The sequence below is a fragment of the Drosophila gunungcola genome (genome assembly GCF_025200985.1).
Source record: "Drosophila gunungcola strain Sukarami chromosome X unlocalized genomic scaffold, Dgunungcola_SK_2 000036F, whole genome shotgun sequence".
Classification (NCBI taxonomy): domain Eukaryota; kingdom Metazoa; phylum Arthropoda; class Insecta; order Diptera; family Drosophilidae; genus Drosophila; species Drosophila gunungcola.
Window position 1 is genome coordinate 795,165 of NW_026453188.1, and position 17,647 is coordinate 812,811.

Here is a 17,647-nt window from a genome sequence, read left to right on the forward strand (position 1 = left end):
AAAATTAAGTTTCAGTTTCTTGGCTGTTTCGAGCATCTTGGCTGCGAAATAATTTTATAGCATATTTTTCGGCTGTTTTTATATTTATTACATTGGGGACATTTCATTGTTACGCATCGGTCGTTTGCCAACACACCGACAAAACCACCTTAAAACCCACCCCACCCACCGAACACAATGTCTTGGAAGATGTGCGGCCCAACACCACCCAACCGGCCAACCACCCACTATATCTCCTTTGGCCGTGTTTGTTTTAGCTTAAATTAACAAATGTGCTTTTGTGTGATAATTATAATTTTACATTACCTTTTGTTAATTGTTCAACGCTATGCGGCGGTGCGCCCCAAAATGGGTGGTGCAAAGGTGTTAAAAAGACGTAAATAAGATGATGATGTTCGCTTCGGTATTAGTTTTGCACACTCGCACACATGCACACACACACACAACACTTTCAAAGGATGCGTCGTGTGACATATTGGCAATTTGATCAAGCGAAGCGTTGTACAGTCGAGGCCACAATTATAATAACATTAATAAATAAATAAAGACAATTAAAAGAAATAAAAATAAAGTATAAAACTGCTGGAAAGATTTGTTTTCAAAACTTTAGGTAAACATTTAAAGGATGACATAAAATTAAATATGCAGTGCTGTAAATTAGTTTAGTTTTTAGAAAACTCCTGTCTACAATTTGTTCTCTTATTAGTTCTTAATTAATTTACTAATTTTAGTTCAGTTCAGAAATAAAAATAATAAGAATAAGAATTACATTTTATAAAAAACATTTTGTTAATGTAGTAATGATATTAATTGTTATGTGATAATGTGAAGTATAAATTCAATTCTTTATATAAAAACAATCATTAACATATAATATACAAGTTCTTTTTTAACATTCAAGATTATTATGTCGACCTCAACTGTATGGCCTCGAACCATCCCCCTTTTTCTCGCTATGTGTGTGTGTGTGTGTATGTTATGCATTAATGGCACAAAATTTTTAATGATGTGCTACGTGTTAAGTCATCTCCAGAGTGCCGCAAAAGCCTAACGTGGCAAGTGGAACGTGCAACACCATCGGCACATCAGCAACATCACCAAACCATTGCCAAGGTAATAATCGTAAGCAACAAAATTGGTAATTTTTGGGAATATGTTTTGCTGCGGGACACGCCCCCGCCTCTTTTACCCATCATGTATATAAACATATATATATATATATATGTATATAAAATTGTAATAAGTAAAATTATGTTTCCCGCTTCGGATGTGCGAGGCTTTCATTAGGCCCACCTTAAAAGGTGTTGAATGTTTTCGGGTATTTTTTGTTGTCGGCTGCCGTTGTTGCTGCATCTGCTTTTGGCTAATAATAAAATAGTGTTCGTTGTGTTGCTGCTAATAGGCTTTTTGGTTAATTAGAAATTTTATGTGGCACCTGCTAATGGTTTTGGGCGCCATTTGGTGTCATTGTGGCAGGTGGCCACACCAATCGGCGGACAGTGTGGCCCTATCGAGATATATACGAGTTGAAAAGTGTTTTTTTATTGCTGCCTTGTATAGTTTTGTTAGTTGTTTTATTTCCAAAATTGTGACAAACACAACTTTTGTATACACATTTGAAATTGAATTTTATGGAACAGTGTAACCTAAATGTAATACACCCATCCTATTACCCAGTGTAACCCTAGTAAAATTTGTTCTCTGGTTGTTAGCGTAATAATCCCCCCGACAATTAAAATTCTTTCTCTAAATAGCTGTTGTATTTGTAGCCATTTAACTCCTAAAATAAAATGAATAAATATAGCTCAATCGATAATTAACTGGCAGTGTTTCCCTACCTCTAATTAGAGCCTCCTTCTGTCATTTGGTCAGTGCAATAGACGAAATACACTCATCAAAACAGATAAAAGAGAGGGAGAAAGCGTAGCAAAACTGTTTGAATTATTTGCAACATTTGTACAAATTAACTTTATGACCGCTGGCTAAATACAGTCAAACATGGCACAGCTAGAAGATTCTGCAGAGGCGGGGCACAGGTGGTCAGGTACAATGTGTATACAACACACAAAGCATAACAAGGCAAACACAAAATATGAACCGAGCTAAGAAGCAGAAATACTCGTAAAAAAAAGAATTTGTCGACATATATACGTATATATATGCTGTCTGTTTTGGAACCGAAGAAGGACGATGTAGTTGGTGGGGTGAAGAAAGAAAATTGTAAACATTGTTTCCGCTTCATTGTTGGGACCCGTGTCCGGGACCGGGTCTCAGTTCTCAGCTCTGAGTTCTCTGTTCTCGGGATCCGGGGCGGACAACTGTCACAGCTCTCAGCTGAGATTCAGAGATCCAGCGCGAGCCGTTCCAACCAATCAGCCACCCAATCAGACTAACAAGCACGACTCTGAGTCCCAGGCTTGCATTTTATAGCAGATGTCCTGCGCTGCCCTTGCACTGTGAGTAAAGTTGGGCAACTGTTAACTAAAGAAGGGCCAAAGTTAATAATAGTAATTTATTAGTGTTGGGAGTGTTGCCCTATCTAGAAATTAAATTAACATTATAACAGTGTTAATCAGCGAATTTTCAAAAAAAAAAATCTCTGAAATAATTCTCTATCTTATAAGCAGTGTTGTCCCATTGATATTTAAGCAGTGTCTTCAAATAAATGTTGCCTCATTTATTAAAACAGTATAACCCACCTAATGTTCTAATATGTATCAATCAGTGATGCCCATTTAATTTAGATTTCTTAATTTGATCGCCTTTAAAAATTACTTTCTTCTTCTAAGCAGTGTTGCCCCATTGAATATCTATTGAGTGGTTAAGCACTCAAGAGGTAATGTTTAAAAAAGTTTTCTGAATTCAATTTCTTATGAAAATATAATTACTATTGACTTTTTAATTAAATAACTTTCCTTTAATACTACTTTTTGATTTGTTATTTGATTTCCAATTTTTTGTAGACCCTAAATAATTCTCCCTGTGCTTTGTCCCTTTTTCCGTGTCCAGGTGCAGGCCCGGTCACAGTTCACATTTTGTTTTCTTACCGCGCTGACTTTATTTACATGGACAGTCAAGAGGCCGCGCCCGGCGAAGGTAGACTGAAAATTGAGGTTGATATGAGGTTGGCAGCGTCGAATGCCGTTCGCCAAACTGCAGTAAAAACTCAATGATTTAACAATGAATGCAGCCAGCCATCGCGAGACGCACCCAGAACATCAGAGCATCAGTACATCAGTACATCGGAGCTTCGGGGCTTCAGGACTTCGGAGCAGCCGGCAAAAGCAAGCCAGCAAGCTATACAAATATATGCAAGTCAAAGAATAAAAAAATGAAAGCAAAACATTGACAGACAACATGAAGGACTAAAAGGATGATTCTGCCAGTCAGTTGTGCACGTAAAAAAAAGAAAAAACTAAAATGGTTTTAAAATATCACATATCAATACGTATTTAAGTTTGTTTTCTATATTTTGAGTGTAATTCTTTAAAGCAGTTTTTCAAAAATGTTTTACAAATTAAAATTATAGATATAGCTTATAAAAAAATATTTAGTTTCTAAAGCTTGTACTTAAAAGTTGGTTGTGATATATAATTCTCTAGACATAAAAAATTGCGTTCATTATTGTAAAAGCCTATTCGATTTTTTAAGTTATTATTATATACTTATTGTTAGCCTATACAGAAAAAAAAACTCAAAAACAAATCTTTCTTAAAAAATCATTTTTTGTACAGATTCTTTAATTATTTGTATTTTTTCTACACAATTTTTAAAATGTAAAAAATCTATAATTTTTTCGGCGTGCACCACCATTGGCTGCACCACAGTGTGCGTGTCGAAGAACGTCCCACTCTTGGCTGCAGCAGAAATATGAATGCCTCACCGGTTCAAAATGAATTAATAATCAGTAATTCTTGAACAAAAAAATAAGGCAAAAAAAAAATGGAGAAATGGGAAAAGATGGGAGAAATCTCTTGGCAAAGGTCGGTCGCTGTCTGCCTTCGGGCTGCCATCACCCACCTCTTTCCCTTATTCCCTATTTCCCATTTCCCATATACCACTTCCCATTTTCCGCCGCTTTCCTTTTCCTTTTCCATTTCCACCTGCAGTGACAAGTACGGCCGGACCTGGGAGCTTCGGTGGTTGACTGGTCTGTGACTGATTGGCGCAGCTGAGCACCTGACTGAACCACCCGTCCACGCCTACCCCGCCCACATGCGCCCACCGCCCCCCTAAGTGGGCTGGGGACTGAAAAGGCCATGGATTTTAATTACAAGAAATTGTTTGCGTTTTTTTTCACCCCTGCCCGCTTCACAAAAGATTTCGTGGGACAGAGTTGGACTAAAACAAAAGACCGCGTTATGATTTCTATATATACCCGCCTATATTTTTAAATCTACACAGCGCGAAGGTACACAACCATATTGCACTTTTATCAACCAGCAAATAAATCGCAAAGCTTAAATCTAAAAAATTTACTTTAATTTATAAGAATACATACTTATAGGCTTTTATTTATTTTTATTAAATAATCTAAATAAGTGGTTTTCAATTTTTAAAACATTATTTAATTTTTGTACACTTTTTGCCTTGTTCAAAAATTTTTAAAATAAAACTAATTTCCATTTAACGTGTTTATTTTTTAATAAATAAAAAAGGATGATGATCTTTAGCAAAATTGTGTCTTAAATTCTTCCCTTAATTTATTAGAGTTAATATTTTAAGATTTAATACAAATATTTATAATAATTAATAGCCGAAATAAGTGGTTTGGGATTTATAATACATTATAAAGTTATTGTATATATATTATTATTTATTGACATTACAATAAATCCAAATTCTATTTAACTAAATTTAATAAAATAGAATACTTTTCATTTCGTTACCCTTTTTTTTACGGTGTTTATTATTATATATCCATTTATCAGCAAAGATTTTTATGTAAATATTTTTGCAGTTGCGATGAACTTAGCGAATTGAACAGCGAAAAGTTGCATAAATTTCCTTTCCAAAACTATTTGCTTCACCTCCACCCATGAATTTCTTCTTCACCCTGTTGCTTCTTTAATAAAACAAATTGCATTTTATTAGCCAAAAAATTTGGAGAAAAAAATAAAAGAAGGGTGGTCCGCTGAATAACCGGGGATAAAGCCACTATTGTCACATGAATTGGACCGACTCGGGCAATATTTTGTAGCCTGCCACGCCCTGACGGCCGTTGCACAATGAAAAGGGTTCGACACCGGAGCAGGATCCAGGATTCTGGATCCGCGGAGCCGGAGTTTTTTGGCCGGGATGAGATGCCACACAAAAGGACCACCACAACGGCACGTCTGACAAACAAGGCGCAAAAAAATAGAACAGAAACACGAATGGTAAGAAACCGAAACCGAAAAAGGTGTCTCGAAAAATATAAAAATAGCTAAATTTATTAGACAGTCACACGCCACCCATTTACTTTATATTTATAGAAATAAACACCGAAAGCAATGCCATATCCTTCCTCAAAATTAAAACGAAATAACAAAAAGATGGATGAAGGTTCGAAAAAAAATTGGTGAAAAAATGAAGTGATATGCTTCTTCTCCAAATAATTGGAGGTTTTTATGTGATTAAATTCTCAAATACCTTTAAGCTATTTATATGTTACATTTGATGTGAAACTATATATATTTAAATAAAAAAACCAAAAACCAACCAAATATTCGTCTTAATGAATCATTAAAAAAATTGTTTTAATTTGTTTTCCTTAAATACATCTCTTGATATAAAAACCAAGTGAATTTGATTCTCTAATAAGCCAAATCATTAGCTTTTTTAATAGCAACTAAGAAAAAAATGGTGTTACCTTCAACTAAAGCACTAAAATCAACTTAAAAGACCCTCCGTTATATGGATGTTCGTTTAATTTGAGCTTCAGCTCTACTCAAAGCATACTGCAATAAATTAGCCTTCATTCTTTGGAACTCCTTTGCCTCAACAGGAACGCAACAAATTAAATGTCAAACGACAAGGGGCCAGGACAAATAAAAAAATAAATAAAGAAAAATTCTCACTTTCAAAACGAACGAAGGGGAAAGGAGGCTGTCGTCTTTTCTTCGCCTTGTATTAAAAAACAATTTACGGACTAAAAAAAAAAAAAAAACACATGAGAAAACTTGCGACACGCGTCACAAAAAAAAAAGGACACGAGGGACACGGGAATTGGCCACAAAAGATGCTAATGATTTATTTAATCGATTTGACCATGAACATATGTCCTCTTTAGTCTGGAGCGTGTGAAAAATGACCGAAAATTCCGGGCCAAACGATGGGTCATCCTCCTCAATTTTATTTCCCCATTTTTTCGCCCCTTTTTTCTTGCCAAATCTTGTTTTTTTTCGTTTTTCTTTCTGTCCCCCCGGTATGCAGTCAAGTGTCCGGCTGATCTTTTTAATAGTTTCGGTTACGCAATGTTGACAAGGGTTTTTCAGGGACAGGCGAAAGGGTCAATATTGGATGGTGATGGGAACGGGAATGGGAATGGGAGTGGGAGTGGGGCGATGTGGTCAAGTGTAAGTCGTTTCGGCTTTGCTGTGTAAATTATGCTAAACGTTTGTCAATTTGTGTGATTTGTCTTGTCCGGCAGGCCAAAGGTGCGAAAGGGGTTGACCGTCCATGGTCACGCGCCATTAACTCCAATAAGCGTCAAAGAAGGGGGGTTTTTGGATGTCCGAGGTGTGGATTTGTGGCGGTGTTCAATGATGCGGAGCTGTGGGAAAATGAGAATGCCCCTTTGAACCCTCATGTTAAACAGAACATATAAATTATTTTTGTATTATAATAAATACAAATAAATATATAAATATTTTATCAGCATTAATAATGAACAAGAAAGAAAGCAATCATTTTGTATAGGTTAAAAAAAATACAAATGTTATTATTCGACTTGTAACGCTCCGCATCAGAAACCAAAATTCTACTTCTTTATCATTGCTCTTTTTGCGGGTGCAGAAGTTGTTTAAATTTTTTTTTTTTATTTTGAAAATAGATATGTGAACAGTATATATCAAAGTGTTATATATAATTTTAATCAAAGAGGTTAAATATTTTGACAATACATTAAATACATTCTCATTTGGCAAAACATTAAAAACTAAAAAACAAAACAAACTAAAACTGTATATATTAAGAAAAACGTTTAAACTTATGCTATTTAACACTTGATATAAAGACCATATGAGATTAAATCAAAACATAAACTTTTGACTTCGGTAGGTTTACTCTTAGGGAATTTATAGCGTTTTCAGAAGTATTATGCCTTTACTTTCCATATCAAAATTTCTCTGTCATTTTGATTTAATTTTTGCTTAGGATATTGTGTACTCAATATTGAAATGATGACCATTAGTTTTGGTCAGTATTTCTGTTTAGTAGGTCGTCATTCAAAGCTCATCTCTGTTTTATACAGACAATAAATAAGGAGAAGCGAAGAAGATGGAAAAAACCTTAGATAAGTTTTTCTTTTTTGTAAAAGAGGAGAATGACTAACAATGGGTGCGGCTTGGAAGAGAAGGAAAAGGGGCGGCTAATAAATCGGTTTCAATATATCAAAGACTTAAATTTCAATTTTTTTCAAATTTCCTGCCATTTAAATGCACTCCTTCGTCCCAGGGATTTTCCAGAGGAGTCTGGGGGGGTTTTTGGACCCCATTGTTATGGTTTGGCTGGCAAATGATGCGCAAGGGGGGTTGGGCCACTGGGCATCGTGGCATTTCGCTGCAGAATTGTGCCTTTTTGAGTGAACCAAGAATTGACTATTCCTCTTCGCTCTTTTTTTTTTTTTTTGTTGCCTTACCCGTATTTTTCCCACTTCTCTGGCGGGTCTATACAAATTTTTTTGTTCGCCTTCTTCGCTTTGGCGACAGACAACGACGCAATTCTTTAGCATTTTATTTCAATTTTCCTTGGGTTCGGGGAGCTGGAGAAGTCAACGCAGTGTACAGCACATTTACTGCCTCATCTATTTAATACCATAAATAATTGCATCTAATTAAATATGCTCAAATGAAAATGTCCGCTTTTCTTTCTTATATTTTTTTTTTCGCTTCCCCCTGTCCAGGGCTTTTTCGCTTTTCTTTTTTTTTTTTTTTGAAACCATCCCAGCTACGTGCCATGAGTTGGCTGCAGTTGACGCGTGATGGAGCGAATGTCATTCGAAATGAAATTCAAGTTCCAATTTGGACCCGCCAGGCGAAAAAGGCTGAGGGAAGGGGAGGGGTGCCTGGAAAATAGCGCGGAAAATGGGAAAAGATTGGGTGCCAAGGAGAAATTAAGTAGCAGCGGGAAAGGGGAAAAAAAAGAATTTAATAGTTTTCAATTAGGAATCGTTTGCAGCCTTTTCTTTTCGCACCCTCTCTGTTTTTCCCCTTCCTTTATGGCACACACTTGATGCCACAGCGCCACCTCTATCCCGCAATTTTCCCCCCATTTTCACCCATTTTCCAAAGCCCTTTTCCAAGTGTCAAGCAAATGAAGTCACGACTCGTCCTCCCAGTTTTGTCGTTTCGTTATTTCGCCTTTGTTTTTGAGATTTTTTTCGCTTATCAGATACCCTGTTGATTTTAATTAGGAAAACAATTCAGCTTGCAATTAATAATGGAAAAAAAAAAAATATTTTATGGGTCCTGAAAATTTTTCCAATTTTAAATAGATTTTGGAACACCGAAACGTCTTTGTATCAAACTTAATTATAAATATTTTGGTAAAGCTGACCTGTCCAACCCTACATATTTTTGTTAAATAATTTCTTTTAAACATTGATTAATTACTTGAAATTTTCATTTTATTTTTTATATATTTTGTTTTGAAACCCAAATTGCAGGGACTTTAACTATTCGATGGTCTTTTAGAAAAACCCTTTACATTCTTCAGAGTTCTCCTGCCACTACTGTTGTTGTTGTTGTTGCTTTCGCTGGCTTTCTTTTAATTCAACGTAAATTTTATTTTATTTTAATTTCACTGCAATTCTTTTAGCACTCTCCCGTCTTCCCATCTCCCTCATTCATTGAGTCCCATCTCTTTCACACGCACAACGAGTTGTCTTTATGAACCCAACGCCGCTGGAAATTATTTGAGTATTTTGTTTTTATTTTTGTCGGTGTGTATTTTTTTATTAAAATGATGTCCCGTGTATTTTGTCACGTGACTTTCATTTAAGCAACAAATTGTGAAGTAGTCATTGTTTAATTATTGCTCGCATTGCTTTAATTAAATAAATGTTCGGCAGGTCTTCGATAAAATTGAAGTGGAAAAAGGTTATATTAAAGAGTATTCAACAATTTTGTTTAAAAGCATCAGAACTAAACAGATATTTATAATTTTTTATATTTATTTATCACTTATTCCAAAAAAGCTCAACCAGAAATCCAACAAAATTGAACTATGTTTCAATTTGGCAATCCAACCAAATAATTCTAGTTGCTGCCGCAAACTAGTTTTATAAAGTGCAACTAACTAGTTACTGACTAACTTGCCTTTCGATTAGAAACCAATAAATAAGCCTGAATTATTTGCAGCAAACTTTCAGAGACACTTAACTTCTGCCTTGTTTTGGGAACTGGGATATTTATGGTGACCCCAGCGAAACTTTCACTCCAACTTCGGAATACCACGGGGCAATCAATGCAGGGGGCCAGGCCAAAAGAAACAAGTCAAGACAGTTACCTAAATAACTTTGCAGCAGCAGTGGAAAAGGAGGGAAATCGGTGGAAAACACGGCAAAAACAGCGGCAAACAACGCGGGAAATTAACGGCAAGACCGATGAATTTCGGGAGTTGGGAAAAGCGGGAAAAGTGGCAAGGCAAAAGCCGACGGAAAGTTATTGAGCAACGACCTAAAACAACAAAATCCTTAGCCGCTGAATTTCTGGCCTGTGATGGTTCGATGAATTTATTACTTTTGATGTTCAAACACGAAAACTGCTGCAGGCCATAAAACAAGGTCTCCAGACCTCCAATATTTCCCATTCCCTGGCCTTTTTTGCCCATCAGACTTTGGCGGAGTGGCGGAGCAAATGCTATTAAAAGTTTACATGTCTCAATAGAGTGTTAAGAGATTAGTTGGCATAAAATATTTCCAGAATTTCAACGGAAAAGTTGAGCAGCCAAGGGATTGATTGTTGCTCCGATTGGAGTTTTGTACAAAAGGACTTTGGGAATATTTTAAGCTCTTTAATTATATGTTAAATATAACAATTGTTTTTATTAATATTGAACAAACTATTTTTATTTTGTTTCCATTGATAATATTCTATAACTTACTAAATCAACTAATTCAACTTTAATATAATCTGAAATTAACGAGTTGTCTCTGAAATAACTAATTTATAATAACTAAATTTTATAACAATCTTAGATAGAAATAATTATTAAGCCAAATAAATAAATTAATTGAATTAAACCAGATCATGTCAAAATTATACATTATTAACCTTGTATTTGAGTTTAGTTTGAGTCACTAAAATTATATATATATATAACTATATATATAATATATATTATCCAGTTTCAACCTTGTCGCAAAACAGCTTAAATACACGAAATGGCAACTAAAATGTAAATAATTACAGTGCATTCAGATAAAACCACAGATACATGCAGATAAAATAACATAATTAAGCTCGAACACCGATTTGGCGTGACAGATTTAGTTTAAACCGAATTGAGGCACAGTCTCTTATAATGTATATATTTAGAGATCAGCCCGATCGACATACAGTAATAGTGGCAGTAGCACGATGGCAAGGCGCCATTCCAGCCTGGGTCTATTAACTATTTTCCTTCCGATCCTCTTGGCTCAAATTTGTCTGGCCGAAAAGCCCTACAGTGTGGAGCTAAATACCTTTGAACGAGACCAATCCATCGATAATCAGGACAAATGGGTCGACTGGGGAACTCTGAGGATGAAAAAGATCGGACGGAACCAATTTGCCGTATCTGGGGATTTTGAATTCAAACTTAATATGGGTGATGAGCAGAAGGTATACTATCAAAATATATACTAGTGACTTAATATCTACAACATTTAGTCATATTATTTGGATTACAACGTAACATAAAAAACTCTTAGGGCTTTGTTGATCAATATAATAATATCTTATGATATTTTATTTAAAATAAGAAACAAGAAAGAAACAAGGTTTTTAAATTTCTTTAAAAACTATAGTTTCAACGTACGTTTATTTTTTATATTTTATTGTATATTTTGTAATTGCAGTTTCTTATATATTATTTAATTTAAGAAAGCGTTTTTTCTGTTTTTCCAAGAAACACTGGGTCTTGGGAAAACTTCTTGGCTTGAATTTATAAACAACCTTTATTTGGATAAGATCTATTTTGTAATTTGCAGTTAATTAATATTTTATTTATTGTAAGAAAAAGGTTTATTGATTTTCTGAAAAACACTTAAGAAAACTCTAGAGGCTTTATTTCGAAATTTGTAAGCAGCCTCTTTAAACATGTTTTTAACAATCTATAAAAAAGAAACATTTTAAAATCTTTACAGATTACTCTTCGGGTGTTTGTCTACGATTCGAAAGCCAGTCGAAAGGGTCCGTTGGTGATGAATGTGAACAAGCCCTTCTGCAAGTTCATCAAGGAGGACGAGGACACCTATCCACATATACAGAAGGTCTCCAATTTGCCGGAGCAGGGAAAATGTCCTTTTCCAAAGGGCAAATACACTATTGATAAGTACGAGATGGAGACCAATTTTCTGCCGGACAATGCTCCCAAGGGAGATTATCTGCTGCAGTTATCCTTGCAGGATCGTGATATCCCAGTGGCTGGACTTGTGGCCACTGTCACCCTGACTTAGGTTGGTTTTTTTTTTTGTAATATATTTTATAGTGGTTTTACGGGTGGATCCAATTGACACGACAAGCGTTCTTCTTTTCGAATTTACTTTTACTTAGACCATCAATATAACGACTTCGCAATCGAAGACAAAAAAGTATGCCTAGGGTATGGTGTTTTTTGGTGAATGATGGGGGATGGCGGAAAATGGTTACCAGTCATCAAGTGCAATGTGCTTGAAATGGCAAATACAATGGCAATCGCACCGCAGAATTTCAGCATCAACACCTCGTCTAATTGAAATTTCAGCCATATCCTGCTGAGTGCGTGGCATTTGTCTCATTGGCAACGGCCCTTTCCCGAGGCTCTTCAAAATAAATTTAATGATATATGCGACACTTTTTTTTTGTTTGCTAAAAATGATTATCTCTGCATTACAATCCATTGATTCCACTTAAGCACCGCTAGAATTGCACCACATGCTGGGCGGTGCATGGGTGGTTTTTGGGGGGTTTTTCACACACATGCGACACTTAATTAACAAATATGCATTACAAGCACCCGCAACGAACAGCAATTGGTTGGTCATGTCATCCCAGAATCCCTGGGTATCAAAACCATAGCCCCCGTTTTACCCACACATCATTCCCTTTCTCTCCATCCTAACAAAAACGCCCAGCCTAACCCTTTATTTGCCACGTCCCACGATGATAACCCCACAAACGGGGATTTTTCACGGGGGGTTGGCATGTGTTTAATTGAAAAATCATATGCAGCGCGCATAATTATGTTTATTGCAATAATCCGATGCAAATTTGCAAAAACTCAAACGGACACAATCACCGAAATGCTTTAGACGATGGCAAACACTTGCAGGGGCGTAGTGTGAAATTAAAAAGGAGGGAATATATTGATTCATTTCTTATGGTAACATATATGTTGATAAATAATATATACAAAGTAGCATTACTTAAAATATAGATTTCATGTAAAAATATACTTTATTGTTTTTAAAACTACGAGATTCCAAACTCAGACAAAAAACTCTGCTTCAGATTATGCTAAAGAATTCGCGATTCAATCCTTCTTCTTATTTAGTTTCTATGTGCTACTATATTTCCATTACAATTATGCTGAAGAAGTCGCGGTTACTTTATTAGATGTTTATTAAAGGCATTAGCTTAGCTAAATGTTATGCTACCAATTCTATCTTTATTTTGGTTTTCCAACTACGCCACTGGACCACACCCTCCCCATATTTTGCACCGGCAACCCCCCAATTGCCACCCCCATGCAACCGGTTGCTTTTGTGCATCTGCAACTGCCTGGTGATTTGTGCTTGTATCTGTAACTGCATCTGTGCGTGTAGTTGTATCTACCATCCATAACCGAATCCGTATCTGTATACATATATGTTGTGTTGCTGCGACTGTATCTGTATCTGTATCGGTGTTGTTGTTTTTGGTTGCTGGCGCGCATTAAATTGCTCTTTAAATTGCACATTTCAACGCCTACTGATTATGACAGATAATTATGTTATCGAGTGCCGCCACACGCCGCATTCAACCCTTCACCACCCACAGAAATCCTTTTCCCTTTCCAAAAATATGTCGAAACTGCTCATTTCGTTTTGTAGACTGGATTTTGGCTGGATTAATAGAGGAGCCAAACAGTGAAAATAAAAAAAAATTTAAAAAAAAAATTAGGTAATAACTTGGATTATCATATGTCTAACAAATATATACATATCTGAAAAATTTCAGATTGTGATAATTATATGAATTTTAACAATACATTAACAATAATTACATGAAGTAAAAAGTTTAAAAATCTATATTGATTTTAAGATTCATTTAGTCATTATTTTGATATGGATGGTTTACATATTTATTTATTTAATATATATGTATATATATATACAATTAAAAATATCAGATGTAATCTACAATATTATAATAGAATAATTTGATTTTTTATGTTTAATTCATTAATTTTCCCCGACATCTTTTTCTCAAAGGAAATATGTTGAAAATTAAATATGTTCTTATCCCAGTTGTGTAAGACACATATTTTCCATAATATTTCCTTCAAGAAAACGCCTTCGAAGAAGTCAAAGTCAAGTGAACTCGGATGGAGAGCATGTGTTCGCTTTGGGGACAGGTGTACTCCCTTTACAATCCAGCGCCTTGCCGTTTCATTTCCGCAGGTACACATATTTTTAATCATCATTAACAATAATTCGAGAAATACTTTTAATTTTGTGTTCGCGGCTGGCTCAAGACGACATGTGGTGACATGGGCGTGGGTTTTGCGGGGGCCGTGGCAGGTCTGCTTTGAGCCCACTTGGGTTTTGTTTCCTATTCCCCCTACTACCCCTTTTGTTTATTTCGTTTTTTTTTTTTGCCTCAATGACATTGCACTTACTGTCTCCGCCTTCAAGATTTATGAAAAAATTTTCCCACCCCCCCGGGGGAATTGTTTTCGACGCCTTTGCCCGCGTTTTGTTTGTTGTTGTTGTTTTTCTTTTAGGTTCGCTTCGCTTCGGTTTGGTTTTGTATTTTTTTCTGGTATTTTTCTTGTGTGCAATATTAATTATTATGGGCGCCCCGCCACCCACACAAATAAATCATAAATTAAAAGCTGGGAAAGTGGCTGCCACACCCCCGTCCGTTCGTCCGTTCGTTCGTTCGTTCGCTTAGACAATTTTTATCATTAAACGCATTTGATAATTAAAAATTGTCATTTTTTAGCAGCCCCAAGTTTGGAAAAAATGAAAAATATTAAATTACCAAAGAGAGGGGGTTAGGGTGAAGGGCATTTATCATTTTGCCAACTGTTTGTTTGATAAGGGAAAAGCGAACCGAAAAAAAAAAACAAAAAATATGTATATACAGACATAAATAAAAATTAATTGGTGAGCAGCGGGGGGGAAGGATAAAATGGGAGATGAAGTCACATAAATATTACTTAAAATAGATTCGGAAAAGCCGAAAAGTGCCAAGCCAATCTCTTCATTTATGCCTTTTCCGCTTGGCTCTTCCTAAGGTTTCATTTCATTAAGTTTTACAAGCTATTCGATTGCCCTCCAAAAAGAAAAGATCCCGAAATAAGTATACGAAACAAAAACCTGAGGAAAACCGATGTAGACAACCGTTAAAAGTAATGCCAAAGTGGAAACCATTATAATTGTTGTTAAATGAACCAGATGGCAAAGGCAGACGGACGTGGTGTGGGGAAATGCGGAAAAGCTCTCGGCAAATGTGTTTCCAATTGATGGAAACCCGTCCAATTGGCAAGGTTTCCCCCTTCGGTGAAAATGGCAACAGAAATAAACAGTTCGCACAGATGGAGGAAAAAGGAAGGAAAATACATCCTTCAAGAAAATACAGAATATTTAAGGAGCTTCAATTCATATAATAAAAAGGTAAACTTGATAATATATAACAACTATTACTTGGGTTTCAAATACGCATTTTAAATTTGTTATTATTATTATTGGTCAAGTTTTTTGATAAAGGTGTTTGGCATTAAGGCAAGCTAAAAAAGATAATCACCTAAAATTGATTTATAAATATTTTATTTAATGAATGAAAAGAATTAAATGAAATGAACTGTATCTGTAATGTATGCTGCCAAAAAATAAAAACTTGACTCACAGGCCATAAACGAAATTTTGTTCCTTTCCCCTGTAGATTTCCCTATCTCTCCTTTCAGGAAACATTGTTGAGGCTTTGGCATTTTACGCGCTATTACCACTTTTCGAAGCAATAAAATATTATTAAAATTATATTTTGCCTGGCGCACACACAAAAGCGCAGACCGAGAAACTGGTGGCTGTAAATCAACGTCTCGATGACATTAAAATAAAATTTTAATGCCGCTGCCGCAGGGAGAGATAGAGACGGCACTAAGCGAATAGAAAGAGAAGGGAAGCATTTTATTTGCCGCGTTTTTGATCGAAAACTTTTTCACGTCTGTAGTTTTGTGAGTATTCCCGAGAAGTCTCATCATTTTCACCTTGGTTACAGTGCAACGCCAAAAATTTATTTGAATTTATCAGCCCCCAACATTTTACCTCACTCGACCCCCAAACCAACGAATTTTCCGCGGCGCTTCTGTGTGCCTTTTCGTTCATTTTCCTGGGACTCGGGGCAAATAATTGTAAATATTTGATACACAATAAGGCAATAAAAATAAAATTGAAAATTTTTCGCTTTGTGCTACGCTGACTTTTATTATTATCATCATCATCATCATCCTCCCCATTTCGTCTGGGATTGTGTCGTAAAGGAAATTGATACATAAGTCATTTTATTGGCATATTCTTTTGTGTAATTACGTTGCAGGTAATTTAAATTTCCGTTTCGTGTTTGCTCCACGAATGCTTCTGCTTGCTCGAAATAATTTATGCCTGATGAAAAACCTATTAAAAATTATATGTAATTTACGTAAATCGCATCGATTTTCAGCTTGAGTGGAGATATAAAAAAATCCACAAACATTTTATACCTCTGCTTACATTTGAAATATATTGGCAGGAGAATTTCTGTAGATAATTTGCAACACTTTAAGATGGTATTGCAATGGTCATAAAAATTAAATATTATCGGGAAAGGATAAATGTACCCCAGAAAAATCGACTTATTAAATGCCACAAGCCAAAGAAAAAATAATATATTTATGAAGTAATCGCCGCTTGATTTTTATTCTTCCCGTTTTCAAGCCCCCAGCATTTTCCGCTCAGTTTTCCTGGACCTGCTGAACGAGATGCTCCAGGACATTCACACAGATGCAGTAGATGAAGATGATCTTGAAACAGTGCATGCTGAACTGCAGCAGGATAATGCGATCGGCAGTCATTTCGGCGACCTCAGAAATCGGGGAAAACTTGAACCAATTAAGATCGGCGAGTTATCCACATTTTTATTTAGAACGTTTTTAATGTGACGTTGCAAGCAAAGTGAAAGTGAATAAAGGAAATTTGTAGTTTTACGTTTTCATGTAAGAAAATAAACATTTACAGTCGAACTTTCATAGCTCCAAAATTAAATTCAAGTTATGAAGACTTTAGGCTATACAATTTGGTTAACATGAACATAGACTTTTTGTTGGCAATATGGAAAGAAAAGTTTGAGCTATGGAGGTTTGACTGTACATTAGATTTCAAAATAAATGCTTTATTTTTTATTTTAGCTATTTTTATTGGTTTTGCTAATTAAAACTTCATTATAATATAGAAAATTTGATTTATATAATAATCGATGACTTAGGAACTAATACTTTAATTGATTATTAAATTGTTAATCCTTGAATTTAAATTAATCAGGCTTTATCTTTCAGATTCTCATACAATTGTTGTCCTACGATAGCAAAATCTCTTTAAAATTGGCATTTCAAAGCCCTTAAAATATATAGTTAATTTTATTAGCTATTCTTTTTCCGGAAGGAATTCCTTTGTAAACAGCTAAGAAAGTCAAGTAAGAAAGTTGTACCGGCTCCGCCACTTAACCGTTCAATTTGGGGTTCCGACAATCCGCCGCAATTGGCCCCCTATAACTCTTCAACCCTTCCCCTTTTACTCTCTATTACCTATGTGTATTTCCAGAGCTTTTTTGGTGCAAAGTTTTTGCGGCTTTTTCAATATTTTATGAGTCAAGCTTTTGCGTTAACACCTTAAGTACGGAGGGCATTGCGGTTGGAGGGGCGTGAAATTTTCCCTCAAAGAGAAAGTGTGTGTGTGTGTGTGTGTGTGTGTGTGAGTGTGTATGGCAGGAAATAACGCGCAAGTTGTAAGTTTTAACTAGCGAAC

At 35.5% G+C, this 17,647-nt stretch overlaps 2 protein-coding genes across 2 annotated transcripts; one reads left to right on the forward strand and one right to left on the reverse strand.

The window, feature by feature from the left end:
* The first annotated feature begins 10,775 nt into the window (after window positions 1-10,775).
* On the forward strand, window positions 10,776-11,974 carry LOC128260668 (uncharacterized). The gene is made up of 2 exons (XM_052993829.1): window positions 10,776-11,024; window positions 11,549-11,974. The coding sequence occupies exons 1-2, from the start codon at window positions 10,782-10,784 to the stop codon at window positions 11,858-11,860; spliced, it is 555 nt and encodes a 184-aa protein (XP_052849789.1). The 5' UTR covers window positions 10,776-10,781; the 3' UTR covers window positions 11,861-11,974.
* A 4,264-nt stretch (window positions 11,975-16,238) lies between these two features.
* Window positions 16,239-16,807, reverse strand: LOC128260690 (uncharacterized). The gene is made up of 2 exons (XM_052993875.1): window positions 16,358-16,807; window positions 16,239-16,261 (listed from the first exon to the last, which is right to left on the reverse strand). The coding sequence occupies exon 1, from the start codon at window positions 16,696-16,698 to the stop codon at window positions 16,579-16,581; it is 120 nt and encodes a 39-aa protein (XP_052849835.1). The 5' UTR covers window positions 16,699-16,807; the 3' UTR covers window positions 16,239-16,261; window positions 16,358-16,578.
* Window positions 16,808-17,647: the final 840 nt, after the last annotated feature.

What these genes read in the sequence shown, in the direction of transcription:
- LOC128260668 (XM_052993829.1), top strand. Translation starts at nt 10,782, where the DNA reads ATGGCAAGGCGCCATTCCAGCCTGGGTCTATTAACTATTTTCCTTCCG. An exon ending in ATATGGGTGATGAGCAGAAG is followed by an intron (nt 11,025 to 11,548) that starts GTATACTATCAA and finishes AAATCTTTACAG; the next exon opens with ATTACTCTTCGGGTGTTTGT.
- LOC128260690 (XM_052993875.1), bottom strand. Translation starts at nt 16,698, where the DNA reads ATGACTGCCGATCGCATTATCCTGCTGCAGTTCAGCATGCACTGTTTC.